Raw genomic sequence first — 15338 nt, 5'->3', positions numbered from 1 at the left:
CTCCCTTGTAAACACAGAGAAAAAGCTGTCTACCAGCACACTGACTGCTCTACGCAGCCACGATCAGAGCTCAGGCGTCCAGCCCAGCACAGTCTTCCAGCAGATGCCGAGACAGAGTTTCAGCTAAGTTGGTGATTCTGCACCACGGGGCAGCGACAACACAAATCCCTTAGCAGTAGGATGACTGCTGCTGGGCATGACCTTTAAAACAAAAGGCTATCTGTCAGACACCTTCAGTGAGGCGCAGGCTTCTCAGGGCCAACGCAGCATTTTCACACTTGAAACATTTGTGCAGAAACAGTCGAGGCCAACAACTCCACCCAACAGCCTGCTCCAGCACCTCACTCAGCCATTACTCACTGATCTGTGTTCAATCGAGATAGCTGGGGTCTGGACTTTAAAAGAAAATAACAGCTAGCACACAGACAGACTTGATATGGGAAATACACTGGCAGGAGCAAATGGTTCCTGTTGTAAAATGATCCAGTTAGAGGAAGAAGAAAAGACGATAAGCATTCTGTCAGCAGCTCGGAGGCTCTACTCACCTTCTCCAGTTGTTGTCCGGAGGTGGCGACAGGTACACCGCTCCATACGGAGAGCTCTCTATGTAGGCTTTGGTCAAGGAAACGAGTGACACATCAACACCATAACACAACAGTCAGAATTAAACCTCATTATAAAAGATATGCAGATGTGTTCTGTCTATAAGAAGCAGGTCAAAGCCCTGCTGAAGTGATGTACAGCAGAGAAAAGGTGTGAACAACAGAACCGACCGTCCCAAAACACTCAGTGAAACAACATTTAAGAAAGACATGTTTGCCTTTATACACACGCTGTGGTGCACAGTAGAGAGGGCACACCATCCTGGATGTTTTAAAGCGGAGACTCCTGCTCTAACATGCTGTCCAACAACCTGACTGCTGAACAACATGAAACAATGGCAGCATTATTTGATTTACTCCTGAATGCTGATGCAGAGTTCCTGGCTTTGTCTGCGAGAGGGCAGGGTGGCGCTTCGTCTTGCCAACAGTTACTCTTTCAGCGAGTTTGGGTCTTTTGTTTTGGAAATACGGGGTAGCTGCTTAATTCAAGCAAAGCCACGCGAGACTGACGGCTGTTCCAGGAGAATCTGTATCACATGGATTATTATTGACATGGGGCAGATTTACAATCTAGATACTTGGTGTCATTCATCAGTTCTCACACAAAACATCGGACAGGCCCAGATACAGAGCAGAGAGGCCATGATCCAGTCAAACTGGATTAACACCTTCCAACAGCTACAATGGAGGAGTCCAGCCCGGAGCGCACAAAGAGGAAAAATGAATGAACAACCTTCTTCTATATGAGCAGTGAGCCTGAAATTGGAAAATCATTCAAAATCAGCCCACCCTGCATTTCTCTGGCCTATTGGAGCCACCATCACATTTTAAAGATTTGCCACTGTTAAAAACAGAAGAACAATCCACTACAAGTGTCTCGGCTTCAGGTGTCCTTTGATACAGACACACTTCATTACATGTTTTTGTGATTTTTAACTAATGGTCCAGTCTCAGCGTGAGTCTGCATTCATTAAGCTGTCATTTACAGTCACGCTAGTTTCTCCTTTCCCTGCTCCAGGTCTCAGTGTGAGTGCACCTCCTCAAACATATGCATGCAATGTGAACAGTAGAGCTGACATGAAAGGTGGAGTGTATATATGTGCGTATCGATGAAGGTGAGAAAGCTGCTTAACGTAACAAACAGAAAAAGAGTGTGCAGCACAGGTCGTCCTCGGATCTTTCCAGCAGTATCAACACACACGACCTGACTGTGCCTAAGACAAAAGCAACTGGAATACCTTCAACCTGAGCTACACTGCTGATGACTGAATCAAACAGATCAGGCTCATAGTTTGTCCCATTGTCACGATGACAGCATCTCCAACTTTCATAGTCAGGATCAGACTGACATCAAATTTGTCATTTTTATTTTGAAGGTGCTGTGCTGCCCCCTGTAATCACCATGTAACAAGTAAAGAGTAAGTAGAAGGTTGAGTTTCCAGCTCAAGTTCAACCAATCATCAGTAGCCTAGCTGACAGAAAGATTACTGTTCAATCCTAATAGGGCAACGATGACATGTCTCCTCCCCCCAGCTTTTTATCTGCACAGTGGTAGATTTGGCTCTCAGCAGTTCTAACCAGTGTTGTTGACTAAAGTTTCATTTCCGCTACTGCGATGTACATTTTTACTATTGAAATAATCAGATATTAAACAGGAAGACCATGACACCATGTGACCATGAAGCACAGGTGCTTAGATGGCCTCCTGTCCCACAGGGCACATTCTGAGCAACAAACACCTCATTATTGACCTTTGCAGACACCAATGCACAGAACTGACACCACCGCTTTTGTTTTGATACTACAAGATCAAACATCAACACGGGGGCCCCACCCAGGTTACATGTTACATTACAGTATACAACTTTCATTAAAATTAGAAAAAAAACAAAGCTATCCATCCTAATCTCTCATCCTGTTCTACTGCTCGCTGATGTGACCACAATCACAGCTCTTTAACTGTTAAGCAGAACAAAGGTCTGCAAACTGGGCTCAACTTTATTGTTTTATGCCAAACAAAAGTGATCAAAAGGAAGTGCAGCTTATGCTCCTATCTGGAAATGTACAGCTGCAAAACTTAACTGAAATAGAGAGTATATGTAATGTGTATATTTTGAAGGCAGTGTTCATACAGCAGTTAATGAAGCTGTCGTAAGCTTTGGAAGAGGTGTGGTGTGTTTCAGTCTTTAGCAACACGGGTTGGAAAGCGCATCTGTAACCGGAAGGTTGCCGGTTCGATCCCCGGGCTCTCTGTCCTGGTTGTTGTGTCCTTGGGCAAGACACTTTACCCTGCCGCCTACTGGTGCGGAGTTATATTTACTTAGGCCCACAGGAACCAGTCTACCTGCAGGTTGTGGTTAGAGGGCCCAGCTCGCTCCAGAGCAGCAGGAAGATAACTGTGGAGCTTCTAGAAAAAGCCACTAAATGATGTCAAGCACCACCACAACAGCAACTTGGTCAGCCAATAGAGAAGCACAGGGTGTGAAGGACTGCAGCTAGCTGGTTAGCAGTGACTAAAAGGTTCAAAGAAGAATGAGGGCATCTACTAGCAAATCGATTACGGATAGCATTGTTTGCTCAGATACAAAGAAATCACCAAATATGTTGAGCTGCTGTTGATATAAATGGGTCCAAGTGAAAACGATGCCTGGGAAACAGTGGACACATCTACGTGCCCATCCATACAATGTCTTCACCAGTCTGTCACAGGGCCAAGTTAGAACTTAACAAACAAAGTAAATGGACTGGTCCTTATATCGCACTTTTCTACACTGGGCTCATTTAGCTTTTCACACCCATCTGTACGAGCACGTTTTTCTAGGTTTTTTTTTTTTTTTTCTACGCAGGTGCTTTTCTATCCAGCATTCACACCCAAGTGGACACATCACAGAGCAACTCTAGGTTGGTATCTTGCCCAAGGATATTTGGCATGCAGCCACCCCACAAGTTACCACTTGTTTCATTATAGTGTAACAGATGCACAACAACTTTGGTATTGATTCAAACCAGAGTATTGATTTTATTTTGGCAATCTTACTAAAGTCAGTTAGTATAGATATATAAACTTTTATATATAAAGAGCTTCTCTTCAACATCTGTGCAGAGGCAGGGAAAGAAGAAACAAGTAGGGCTGCTAGAAGTGTGAACAAATGCTTAATTTAAATATAAAAAACTGGGTGTGAATGAATCCACATCAAGAAACTGATGTTTCAGTCATCGGTTAGAAGCAGCTACTGTTTTTGTGCGATTGCATGTTGGATAATGATAACAGCACACAACAGGCTCAGTCTAAAAAGGAATCGGGCCGTCTCTCCTGCACTGCAAATTCATTTTTAGAACAGTCTGTCCAAGTTACTTCTCTCATCTCTTATAATGGTTGCTCATCATTCATGAGTTAAATTATTATACGTGAACTGCCTACGCAGCTGTTATGCATCCTGACAAACACCGCGCATGTAATTGCTGACTGCTAAAAACAATCACAGTAATTAACTGTGCATCGTAAAATCGTACAAATCCTGAATTATTTCACTGCCGACCGTGAAATCTACAAGGACGTATAAAACGAAATGATTTCTCTTCTCTTGCTCATTTCAGCTGTGATGAGACTCCATGATGAGATGAAGGTCGCAGCTACGAGTCAAACAATCACCGCTCTGCTCCTGCATCTTCACCATGAAAGTCTCACTTACTGCGACACGTGCATGCAAAACACACACATATGTACCCACACCTTCAGTGTGCTCTCAGACGATGCTGAGAATCTCCTGCTGTCAGTGTCTATTAGGAAAAAGCAAGCACATTGTCTCTGCGTCACACTTGAAATTAGCATAATGACTAATTCTGCTCCTGAGGCTAGAGAACATCTGCCTACACCAGTAAGTGTCGTCACATTAAAGCTCACTATGAACACAAACCATTAACAAACAAAACAAAAACCACCTGGAAGCCACAGCACCCACTTTCTCATCGTCGATTAACCTTTCATGATGATGACAACATCCGTATTGCACAGAAACTATCGTTCGTTCAGGCTTTAAAGGATATCTGCCGGCCGTGCTTGTCGAGGGGTCGGCGATGGGGAGAGTTGATACGGTTGCGGTCCCTGTGGACCCTCTCGACCAGCCCGTGGTGGCGAGTCCCTCTCACAGAGTCCAAACCTGAAGGGAAGCCACCCTGTAAAGGACACAGCAAAGGAACTGTTCACATCACACACATCAAAAAGCTGTTTCCTGAAATGTAGTTAGAACTGCTGAAACTTGGTGAAAGGTGCTGCAGAACTGAAACGAGCCGTTTAGTAATCATGTTAATTAAGGTTGTACACCTAAACAGAACAGACTTAATGTGATCACTAACACCTTTTACACCTCACTGTGCTCCATATTTTCACTCTTGTACACTATTAGAGCAGTTATGCCACAGTCACTGGCCCTCAGTAGTAGCTCCTCCCCTTTCCCCTCTGGTTAAGATGACTTTCTTCTGATTGGAAGCCCCTCCCAAACCAGCGGTTTAAACAGCAGGTTGATGGGGTTTGTGGGCCTTAGATGACCAACGCAGAGATATCCCTTCTCTATGACATCTCATGCTGCTGTGCATAAAAAACAACTACCTGACAGCAAGCATATGGAGCAGTCTGCAGCCAGATTATCTGAAACTTTAGCCATGTGTGTAATTTAAAAGCCAACATTGAAAAATGTGACAGATACACACCTTTAAAAGTCTACAAACACTGTCAGAGACCAATATGTACCCATGCATTTTCATCACATAAAGTGCCACAGTGAAATACATGTAATGTCACATGTTTAACAGTTTAGAGCTGTTTATTCCCTGGCTGAAACCCAGACATGTTACTCAACTATGTTAACATAAAGATCGAACCATCTGTTTTCATACAAGTCATCTTTAAAGTGTCTGGTAGTTATGTCTATATATGCAGCTCTGACCACAGGTATGTAGTCATAGAATTAAAACACTAAGACTAAACATCTTACAGACATTAACAGTGAGCGGCAGGTAACAGAGCACAAAATAACGCTGAAACCGATTAAAAACCCTGAAAACCATACATTTCACACCTGAGCCTCAACTCTCGCGGCCCGGTACCAAACGACTCACGGACCGATACCGGTCCGAGGCCCGGGGGTTGGGGACCACTGACATAGAGCACCTAGAGAACCACAACCACTATCCTCAGTGATTTGTGAGAGCAATGGGTCAGATATAGAGCATAAAGCAAACCGCCTCAGTGCAAATTAGCAGTCATTGCTCGATGAAGTCAACAAGACCACATTATTTACCCAAAGCAGAGATGAGATCCTGAAATAGCTGAACTCAACACCTTCCATCCCATGCCTGCACTAGAAAGAGAGCACCTAGAGAGTCTATAAAATTACATCAGAGTCAGTGATGAAGGGCAGTCCTGGCAAAGTCAAACCCGCCGAGAACAAGTCTGACTTGTAGCTAACAATGTGAACCAAGCTCCCACTGTACAGGGACATGATAGGAATACCACATACCCCAACTTCCCAAAACATCCCGAAATGCAACTGGATCCCTTCTCCAAGTTTACTAGTTGTGTTTTGTGTGTACATATGGAGATAAGTTGGGAAAACTCCCACAAATGCTTGAATATCCTTGAGAAAGAGCTGAACGAAAACCAAATCGTTCTTCCAGAATCCAAGCTTCAACTAACGGACTCCCCTCTCCAGCACCCTGACATAGACCTTACTGCACTCAGGATCTCCTTGGAATATTGTTGAGATTCTGACTGAGGGTGGGATTTAAAGACCTCACTGCCCGAGGCCTCAGCCAGATGCTCCCAACGGACCTTTGCTATATGCTCGGCTGTACTAAGCCTGTGTGACATCCTCTCCACACTACCGATAGTAGTGTTGCATTATTGCATTGGTTAGGTTTTGTATGCTTGCAGTATTCAGGTCTTATGAAAGGAATTTTGGAGTTTAAGAGGTCGCACTTTAGTGGAGAAATAAATCAGTTCAGTATACAGATTATCACCCCAGTCAGCTGAGATCAAGCAGAGGACGTTTCCACCTCTCGTTAGGGCTGGGCCATATTATACCGTTCACGGTAATACCGGTACAATGTTAGGCAACGATAAGAAAATGAAATATCGCAACATAATATGGGTGAAACGCGCATGCGCAGTGCCTTTGTTTTCATACGCACATGGCCGAAAAAGCATGGTGGCAACAGAGAATGAGAAGGGAAAAAGCGGATCGTTGAGTGAAACAGATGAACCAGAATTAGTTTGTAAAAATGCTGCCACTTCAGTGATGCGGAACTGGTTTGGTGTTTGTCCATCAGATACACAACAAAGCACTTTTTTTGTAGAACATGCAAGCGGGCTGTCGTTATTGCCGTATTTGTTGGACTAAGGTGCTTGTAATTCTGGGAGCAATCTGGGTCCTAAACTCCGTATGCTTCAGGTCAAACAACACTGCAGCATCACTAAGAGTTAAAAACTGTCTAAATTCTTTCATCTTTAATAAAACGATCAGCGTTGCTGCTTTACCAGGTGTAACTATGAAGTTTAACATCCAGGCATTCATGAAAACAGAATTTATTACATTTAACGGAGTTAGAAGCTAGCAGGAAGTTAGCAGGAAGTTAGCGGAAGTTAGCTCGCTAGTTTCGCTAGTTACCTAAGCATGATATAGCACGTTCTGACAGGGAGATTTCTGAAAAAATTCAAACGTACAGCTCTGCTATCACTTCCAACATAAATGAAGACAGAAAACTAAACAGCAGTGACGTTTGTAGGGTTACTGAAGTTGGGCTAGCTGGTATATAATGATGTGCTACGTGATCGCTAGCGACACAGCTATGTTAGCATAACATAAACAGTGAAGCTGGAGGATGAACGCTAACTTTTTTCCACTCGATAAAAGTTAACGTGAAGGTTCCTGATGGTTAGAGACAAATGCAATCACATGGCAGGATGCTGTAAACGGACCAAACTTCAGTCAGGAGAACAACTGAGATAATCCATCCACAATACAAGGTTAGTCATTAATATACTGCAACAACATGGGAATAGAGCAGCTGTGAGAGAATACAGCATTAATGAATCAATGGTACAGAAGTGGAGGAAGCAAGAAGTGTGAGTTGAATAAAGTTTGATTTATCTGACTGCTTTGTTTCGCTTAATGTGCCTTATAATCCTGTGCACCTTATGGTCCGAAAAATACATGTTTGACTTTTTTATGCAGTTTAATGTAGCAAAGCACCTCTTTTTAACTTCAGTGGATATTATACATGGTTATGCTCAGGATATGTCAGCGCATTTCTACTGGTTAAACCCAAAAGCCTTTTGGTTAAACATTCAGCAAGGAATTTACTTTTACACTGTTAAATGTTTATATAGCTTTAATGCACATAAAAAACAGCTGCTTGTTTAAGTGAAAAGAAATGGATGGGGTTTTTTTCCGCTAGTGTGGAGTTCTGTTTTGTCTCGCGTCAATTATATCGTCAGTTATATCGTTGTCGCAAATTTTCAAATATATATCGTGATAAATATTTTTGGCCATATCGCCCTGCTCTACCTCTCGTTAAGGCTTAACACGTGATGGTAGTATTGTGGTGTTTGGGAAAAGTTGGGATTAAATGGGTTAATTCTGTCTGATTAAGAAAGCCTTGGCAAGTATTACATTAAGCACTCTGCACTCATTTAATTGAATTAGGGCTAACAAATGATCACAATCGAGTAAGAGCTAGAAGCCATTTAGTTTGTGGCATTTTGTTCCCAGTAGAGACGAATGCACTCGATCAGTGAGGGAGGCTTTATCCATCAGTGAGGGGAAAGCTCCACCTCAAAAGGCCATTCTTTCAGCTAACAGGGACACCTTTACCTGGACTTTGTGTATCTTAGGACAGATACTCCTCAGAGAACTGATACACGTCCCAGTGTGACAGAAAAGCTCTGTTAGAACTGCAGCATTGATGTTTTATCCTGGTTTTTCTTCCAGTCTGCAGAAACTCGAGTGAATTATTTAATGCTCTCGAGAGAAGCTTGTTTGCACTTCTAAAGATCCAGCACACAGTTTTGCTGCTTTTGCAGTTGAGCCGCACATCAAAAGTGGGCATCAAACACAGCTGACCTTGAACAACCCCTCAATGAAAACGAGATCTTACACATGATGGACTGCAATTTCAAGGAAAGCACACGTCTTTTTCTTTTCTTTTAATAAGAAATCTTTTTTAGCTTAACTTCAAAACTTCAAACCGACTAAAACCTCCCGTGTTTCTGCACCAGTATGTCCTGAGGCCATGTTCAAACTGACATTAGCCCTGTGAGGCCTCCTCAATAGGTTTGAACAACAATGCTGCACTGATGCGGCTGCAGCGCTAATGCAGAGCTCCACCAAGACCAAACATACATATATAAAGAAAGACAGAAATAAGGCTCGTCTAGTGAAAGAGTTGAATTTGGCTCAACTTCACTGCAGCATAACTGCACAAGAATTGGCCCAAGTGCACAATGAGTATTTCTGTTAAACCTCTGGGCTTTTTTCCACACAGATTTCATACCGACCTTATCAATTCCATGATATTTCATTTTGCTTAAAGTCTTAGAGAGGTGTTATTACATTTTGAATGCAGTCTGTGTGGGTGCTGTATATTTTGATGGTGACGAGTTCCCACCTGAAATTCAGTGCTGGTGTTGCCGATTTGATTGACGTTGGGCAGAGAGCCTCCGTAGTACTGTGCCCTTGACTGAGACAAGCGAAGCTGCTGGATCTTCTGAAACTGGACCTGCGACAAAAACAGAGTCACGTGTTGATCGTCTGGGGACGTAGAGAACAAGTTCTGAATGAGAAATGAATTTGAGCAACCGACCTTATATCATACTTCAAATTCTGCAACATCCTGCGGATGTCTAAAATGTCACTTGGGGCCCACTCCTGTTATACTGTCACTGCTCCTCAAATTGCATTTTTTTTCTTTGCATGTCTCATCAAATGGATTTATGGTTTTCAATCAGTTTGAAGCAATATCGTAGTGCAAGCAGCCACTCCAGATGCTTTAGCACAGCTGTGCTCTTATTATTCAATCTTATTTTACCATCTACATTTTGGAAGTGAACAGAGAGACAGGCGTAATGTATAAATGCATTAAAAACTGTCTGTCTGATTAAAAAGCAGCCATATCCACTGGGCACTGGGGACACATTCTAGGAAATGGGCAGCTTGGCGTCCACATTAGCAGCCTACTGCAAAGACGCCACAATGATTACCTCGCAGAAAACAGAAGGCAGCTTGTTCTGCCAAGGTAAACAGGGCCGGCCCTTAGCTGTGATCGGGGATAGGCAAATCAGAGGGGCAACTTCCCTTAGAGCGCTGAAAGGACAAAATTTAAATTTCAAAGACTGGCCTTGTTTGATTGTATCGTGTTGTATAAGAGTTTACAAAGAGACTGAAGTTGGCAAGAAATTTGGGGCGAGCTAGGACCACTGGACTAAAAACCTTATCTTTTGGCACAAAATGTATCAGTTTCTGTGCAGTGTGGGCGAAAGACTGTTCTGATTCAGCACATGCAGCACAGCAGACAGTGGTACGGTGTTTAGAGGTGCTGGTGGTCAGTAACCAATGGGTCTGTGATATACACGACTGAAAAGTTGGTAAAGACAGGCTTCCTCAAGCCAACTCAGAAATTTTTACTGCCAACAACTGGTATTTAATGTCAGAGGGTTTCTAGCCTCAAATTTCAGTAACATTGATTATTAATGTAGGACACATGAAAAAAATATTGCCTCTCTTGGAGTGTCTGGGTCAGCCTTTATGTAACATCTACATATATTTATGGATGTGAAGGGTGCAGACTTAAGCCTCTTGGTGTACTCGCTACAATGCAGAGTTCTGCAGAGCTTCTCAGGGGTTGATAGTAAGACTTTATGGTCGGTGTAAATGCTGAAGTAGCTATTTCTAATTTCAGCTGTTTGCTTCAAGTGTGCCCTGTGGCCTGGCCACCTTCAGCCTCACTGACTGGGCTTTTCTGTCTCAGAGGTCACTTACAGTTCACATCTTATGGCAAACTTAACTCAGTGTCGCCTCAAAACCACATCCTCTTTGACTAGCCATTTAGGACTCTCGCTCGCACAGAAAGAGCCCACTGTCAGTGGATGGAATGAGAATAATGTGAAAAGGCCTTTATATCATCCAAGGAGTTTTTATGACTTGGAATGCATAAGGTTTACAGTCACAGGAAAATGGATTTTCCAGGTTTATGTGTGGTCTGATATCATCCTAGTCACAAATCTAAACAATCTAGCAAATAATACACAAACACTGTACATTTAATGTCTTCAGTAGCTAAGAAAACTTCCCATCTCAAATCTGACGTAATTGCACCTGCAACGCATGCAGGTCTAAGGTAGCAAAGCACCTCCAAACCCTAATGCTTCACAGCTGGGATGAGGCTTTAGTGTTGGTGTGGAGAGCTGTTTAACCACTAAACAACAAGTGTGTCTTTTCTCAGACAGAGCAGCTACAACAGGAGCCATTACCAGCTCCTAATGTTAACGTTTGGCATCCGCCCGGAAATAACAGAAACGTTTTCATCTATTTTTTAATCATTTTCTCTTTATTTTTTGTAGCATCACATGAGAATCAATCTGTCTTTGTTTGAGTTACAATTCAGAATTACGTTCTGATCATCTTTTCAGTCATTGAGCACAGTTCCTAGAGTACATGAGGTGGTCATGTCAGGGACGTGCAACAACATCTGCCAACAGCAGCCTTATTGACTTCTGTTGGCCTAAAGACAAATGTTGTGACACTGAAATAGTGTAACACCATGACTTCCCTAGTGTGCATAACAAGGCAAGTCCTGGAATGTCTGAGAGCAAGAGCTGCTTGCCAGACTCTGACAACAACTTAAAAGAGCACTACTTAGCAACCTCCAACAAAGCACAGCACTTTGGAAAATAAAGGCCAAAATAACAAACATGTTTCACCATTTGCAACAAAAACAAAACAAAAAACCCAACCAGACTACGAAGGAGGAAAAGATGCTACCAGCAGGTAATGTGCAACCCAAATGTAAACAAATGAATCAACCGAGCATGGCTGGAGCATCGGTTGTCATATGGAGCCATGGTTGCAGTCCATATGACAGGAAGCGCCAACGACAGATGGAAATTACTGACGTAGTTGCATAGTGGATCTGTAAGCAACAGGTTAAAACACTCAAATGTTCAACGTGCCAGGCAGAAAATTGTTTCACTTTCAATGTTACTATGTGACAAATACTGTGCAGGCTGCTGAAGAGTTACAAGGTTACTTTAGTTATTGTTATACTAACGTGTTACACAGTTATTTGATACTTTTACTTTAAATTTCCTGAGAAAACACGACCCAGACTGCTTATATTTTGACTTGTGCCATGTCACTGGATGTTTTGGATACTTTGCTTTGTCACTACTATTGCACTACAAACCTGCTGCTGCTCGCAACTTGTTAAACTAGAGTCACACGTTGAATTAGGTACTGTCATCAGTAACAGTTCACTGGAAAAGGCGGCACACTGAAAAAACACTGTAATGCAAGTAACAACATAATGGTTACAGCCATGTACTTACTGAACTAAGTACAGTAATGTGTTACCGAGTTACTGAAAAATGTAATGTGACTACAGCAATGCGTTACTCTAATTGTTACATTGTAACCCAACACTGGTCATCACATGTTTACAAGTATACAAATGTGACAAGTGAAGAAAGTGAAGCGAAGCACTGACTGACACAAAGAGTGAGACTATGTAACTAATGTGCCGACATCACGAGCCTCTTTAGTTCGCCCTAGTCGGACTTCTCTTTTCAAATTCGTATTACATGAGACAGTAAGCATCAAGTTGAACCTGTGAAAGCATTTTCAAGAAATACACTGACAACGTGTAAACTCTGCATTTCTGAACAGGAAACTCCTTCAGTGTTTATGAAGCCGGAGCATGTCCAGAAGGGGGCCTGAAAGACCGGCTGCCAACGCCATTAGCATATGGTAGTGTTACTCTTACAACGCCAGCGCCAACGAGCGAGAGCACAGTCTGGGGGAAAAAAGTACTCGTGTACTTTTACTTCACTGGTACTTTAAGTAATTCTATGTCTCTACTTCTGCTCCACTATAATATAGATTAATATATTGTAATTATATTGTAAAGCTTAGTTATGTCTTATTTTGCATGTTTAAAAATATAACTCTAATGAATGATGCTATATAAATACAGATAAAAGTCATTAAGTAAGGAGTCAAACTCATCTGATACACAAATGCATAAATACTTATGAGACAAAATCATTATGTATATGATTCTGCATAATGAGTGCTTTTACTTTAGTTACTTTATTCTTATGCTCAAACTTTTATACGGTTGTGTTAGATATGTTTTTAATAAAATATTATATTAAAATTAACAATATATAAGAAAATAAAGTAGGTTTATGACTTTAGTAAAAAGTAAGTCTAAAAAGAAAATGTTTCATATAACGGCATCACGGGGTCACACAGAAGCTGGAAAACTGTGCCCATGTTTTCTGTGCCTAATGTGTACACTTTATTTATTTGTGCTAAAAAAAAACAAAAACTTCCTGTGCCCCCTCCCCGTGCCATCCCATTCAAGAAAAATCCTGTACACGCCCATGACAAACAGGACGGCTTTTAAGCGGTTGGTGCAAATATTAAGGAGCCAATTTCTCCATTCCTGTCTCACCGCCGACTGCAGTTTAAAAAGGCTGTACGTCAATCGCTGCACCCCAAGTCGCAAGTTGCTTAATATTTGGCTCTTGAGTAGAATTACATAAGCCGAGTATCGACGGGTGTGATTTACGGCTGCTCAAGAGAAACGAGAAGTACTGGTTGAATACCAGAAATCTCCGCCGGCAGATGAAGCCTGACAGCTCCGGTGTGAATGAGGTATATGACCACATCCGCGTAGAAGACAAGAGAGCAATAAATGTCAACAAGCTGAAAGTGAAGCGCATTTACCCTTGAGACATTGAGGTCCGTCATCAGCTGTTCAAAGGCCCGCGTCTCCTCTGCTTGCTTCTGGTTGTGCAGCGCTATCTTTTCGCTGAACTTCCTGGGGTTCGAGCCACCTGTGCCTGGGGAGCTGGACATGGTGCGGGCCGCAGTTCAACAACTTCAGCTACTTGTTTTGAGTGGAAGACTGTGCTGGTGGGGTCTTATTTTGCAAAGTCTCTCAGCAAGCGTTGTAGCAAACCCATGAGAATTTTAAGAGCACACCTCGCGTTATCGGTTAAACTAAAGTCACTTCAGACGTAGCTCGGCTGGCTGCACTGTCTCAATGCTTTTACAAGGCAACAGGCAAGCTAACGCGGCTAGGCTAACACTCAAAGCTCCCTTTAATAAAAGTTGTTTAAGTGTGACTAAAAAGCGGACAAAATAAAAACTTTGCAAAGTATATATTTACTCTGACTTTCTAGGCAAACTGCGAGGCGACAATGGGTTAAAGTTAAGCTGTAACTTCACGCTGACACTCTTCCAGCGAACCACTTGTTTGAATCTAACGTTAACATGGCGTTAGCTGTCACTGCTAACATAGCGTTGGAAGTGAACGGAGAGCAACAGCGACAGCTAGTCGGCTAAGCTACTGTCAGTGCCATTTTAATTCCGACAAATGCACTTTATCTGCTTGTCGACATCTACCCGCTGTCGGTATCTTTTAGAGGAAACTTCCACCTAAATATTTACAGCTGCGGTCAGAGAAAGTTGATAGCCTCGTTAGCTAAATCTCTCCACTCCCGCTAGTAAAGCTGACCCGCAGTTGGCCAAAGGTTTACTCGCCGAATTGTATTTCAACAAGTTTCCGCTCGTTTTGCATAGACTTAGCTGTAGTTCCACTTTGTTTCCAACCAAACCGGGGAAAGCAGCCGCTGAATATTGGCAAGTGACGTAAGGATCACAATCCACAGTTTGACACTTTAGCTGATATGACAGCGCTTCGGAGTCGACTCTAGTGTTAATCCATGGACAGCATAGAGACCGCAGACAAACTCCAGCCGAGCGACTCCGTGAAGATAAAACAAACAGCGCCGACAGGGAAGAAAAAAAAACGGTGGTTTCCCCGTCGCCGATAAACCAGAAGTCTCTCGGAAAAAATGTTTTTAGCTTATTCGTCCTTGGTTGAGGGAGCGAGTAACAGCAACTCAGATCGGCTGGCTTGTTATCCTCATACTACTGCGAGAAAAACATTACCTCGTCAAAGGCGGTGTGTACCTGTGGTATCCACAGGGGGGCGACAAAGTCACCACGCCCTTACCTTACGCAGCCGCAAGAAAAAGTAAAAACAAAACATGGAACATCACTGGCTATAGCTATAGATCAAGAAAACTACTTCTGTGCTTACAAGATTTTCTTAAATGCGCTATTTAGATATGCAAGTATTGCATTTATCAAATTAATTTTCATGTTTCTATGAAATAGAATAATAAAACTATAATAAGCTATGTACAAATCGTGCTCTGAAATACACATGAAAAACACCCTTAAAATGTGCATCGTGCATGAATGTACCATAAACATGATGAGTACACTGTGCTCTACAATTCACCTATTAGAAATCCAGATTTTGCACATATTATGATGGAAAGTAAAAGAATTCAGGAGCTGGACTGTCCTGTTGTTCTGTTGGAACAAAAGGTTGTGTAAATCAGAATCTTAATGATATGTGAACAATCCAATCAGTCAAACAGGAAACAAA

General features: G+C 42.4%; 1 protein-coding gene across 2 annotated transcripts in view; it reads right to left on the bottom strand.

The window, feature by feature from the left end:
* Window positions 1-14793, bottom strand: part of crtc3 (CREB regulated transcription coactivator 3) — a 44844-nt gene extending 30051 nt beyond the window's left edge. For both annotated transcript variants that reach the window (XM_005937931.3, XM_005937932.3), the window contains exons 1-4: window positions 13604-14793; window positions 9267-9377; window positions 4650-4778; window positions 546-607 (exon numbers count right to left, since the gene is read on the bottom strand). In XM_005937931.3, the coding sequence (XP_005937993.1) occupies window positions 546-607; window positions 4650-4778; window positions 9267-9377; window positions 13604-13735 (434 nt within the window). In that variant the 5' untranslated portion in view covers window positions 13736-14793. The remainder of the gene's footprint in view (window positions 1-545; window positions 608-4649; window positions 4779-9266; window positions 9378-13603) is intronic.
* Between the last annotated feature and the right edge of the window lie 545 nt (window positions 14794-15338).

The sequence above is a fragment of the Haplochromis burtoni genome, unplaced genomic scaffold, assembly GCF_018398535.1.
Source record: "Haplochromis burtoni strain Fernald_Lab_line unplaced genomic scaffold, NCSU_Asbu1 Contig_231, whole genome shotgun sequence".
Taxonomy (NCBI): domain Eukaryota; kingdom Metazoa; phylum Chordata; class Actinopteri; order Cichliformes; family Cichlidae; genus Haplochromis; species Haplochromis burtoni.
This window is presented reverse-complemented; position numbering and strand designations above follow the sequence as displayed.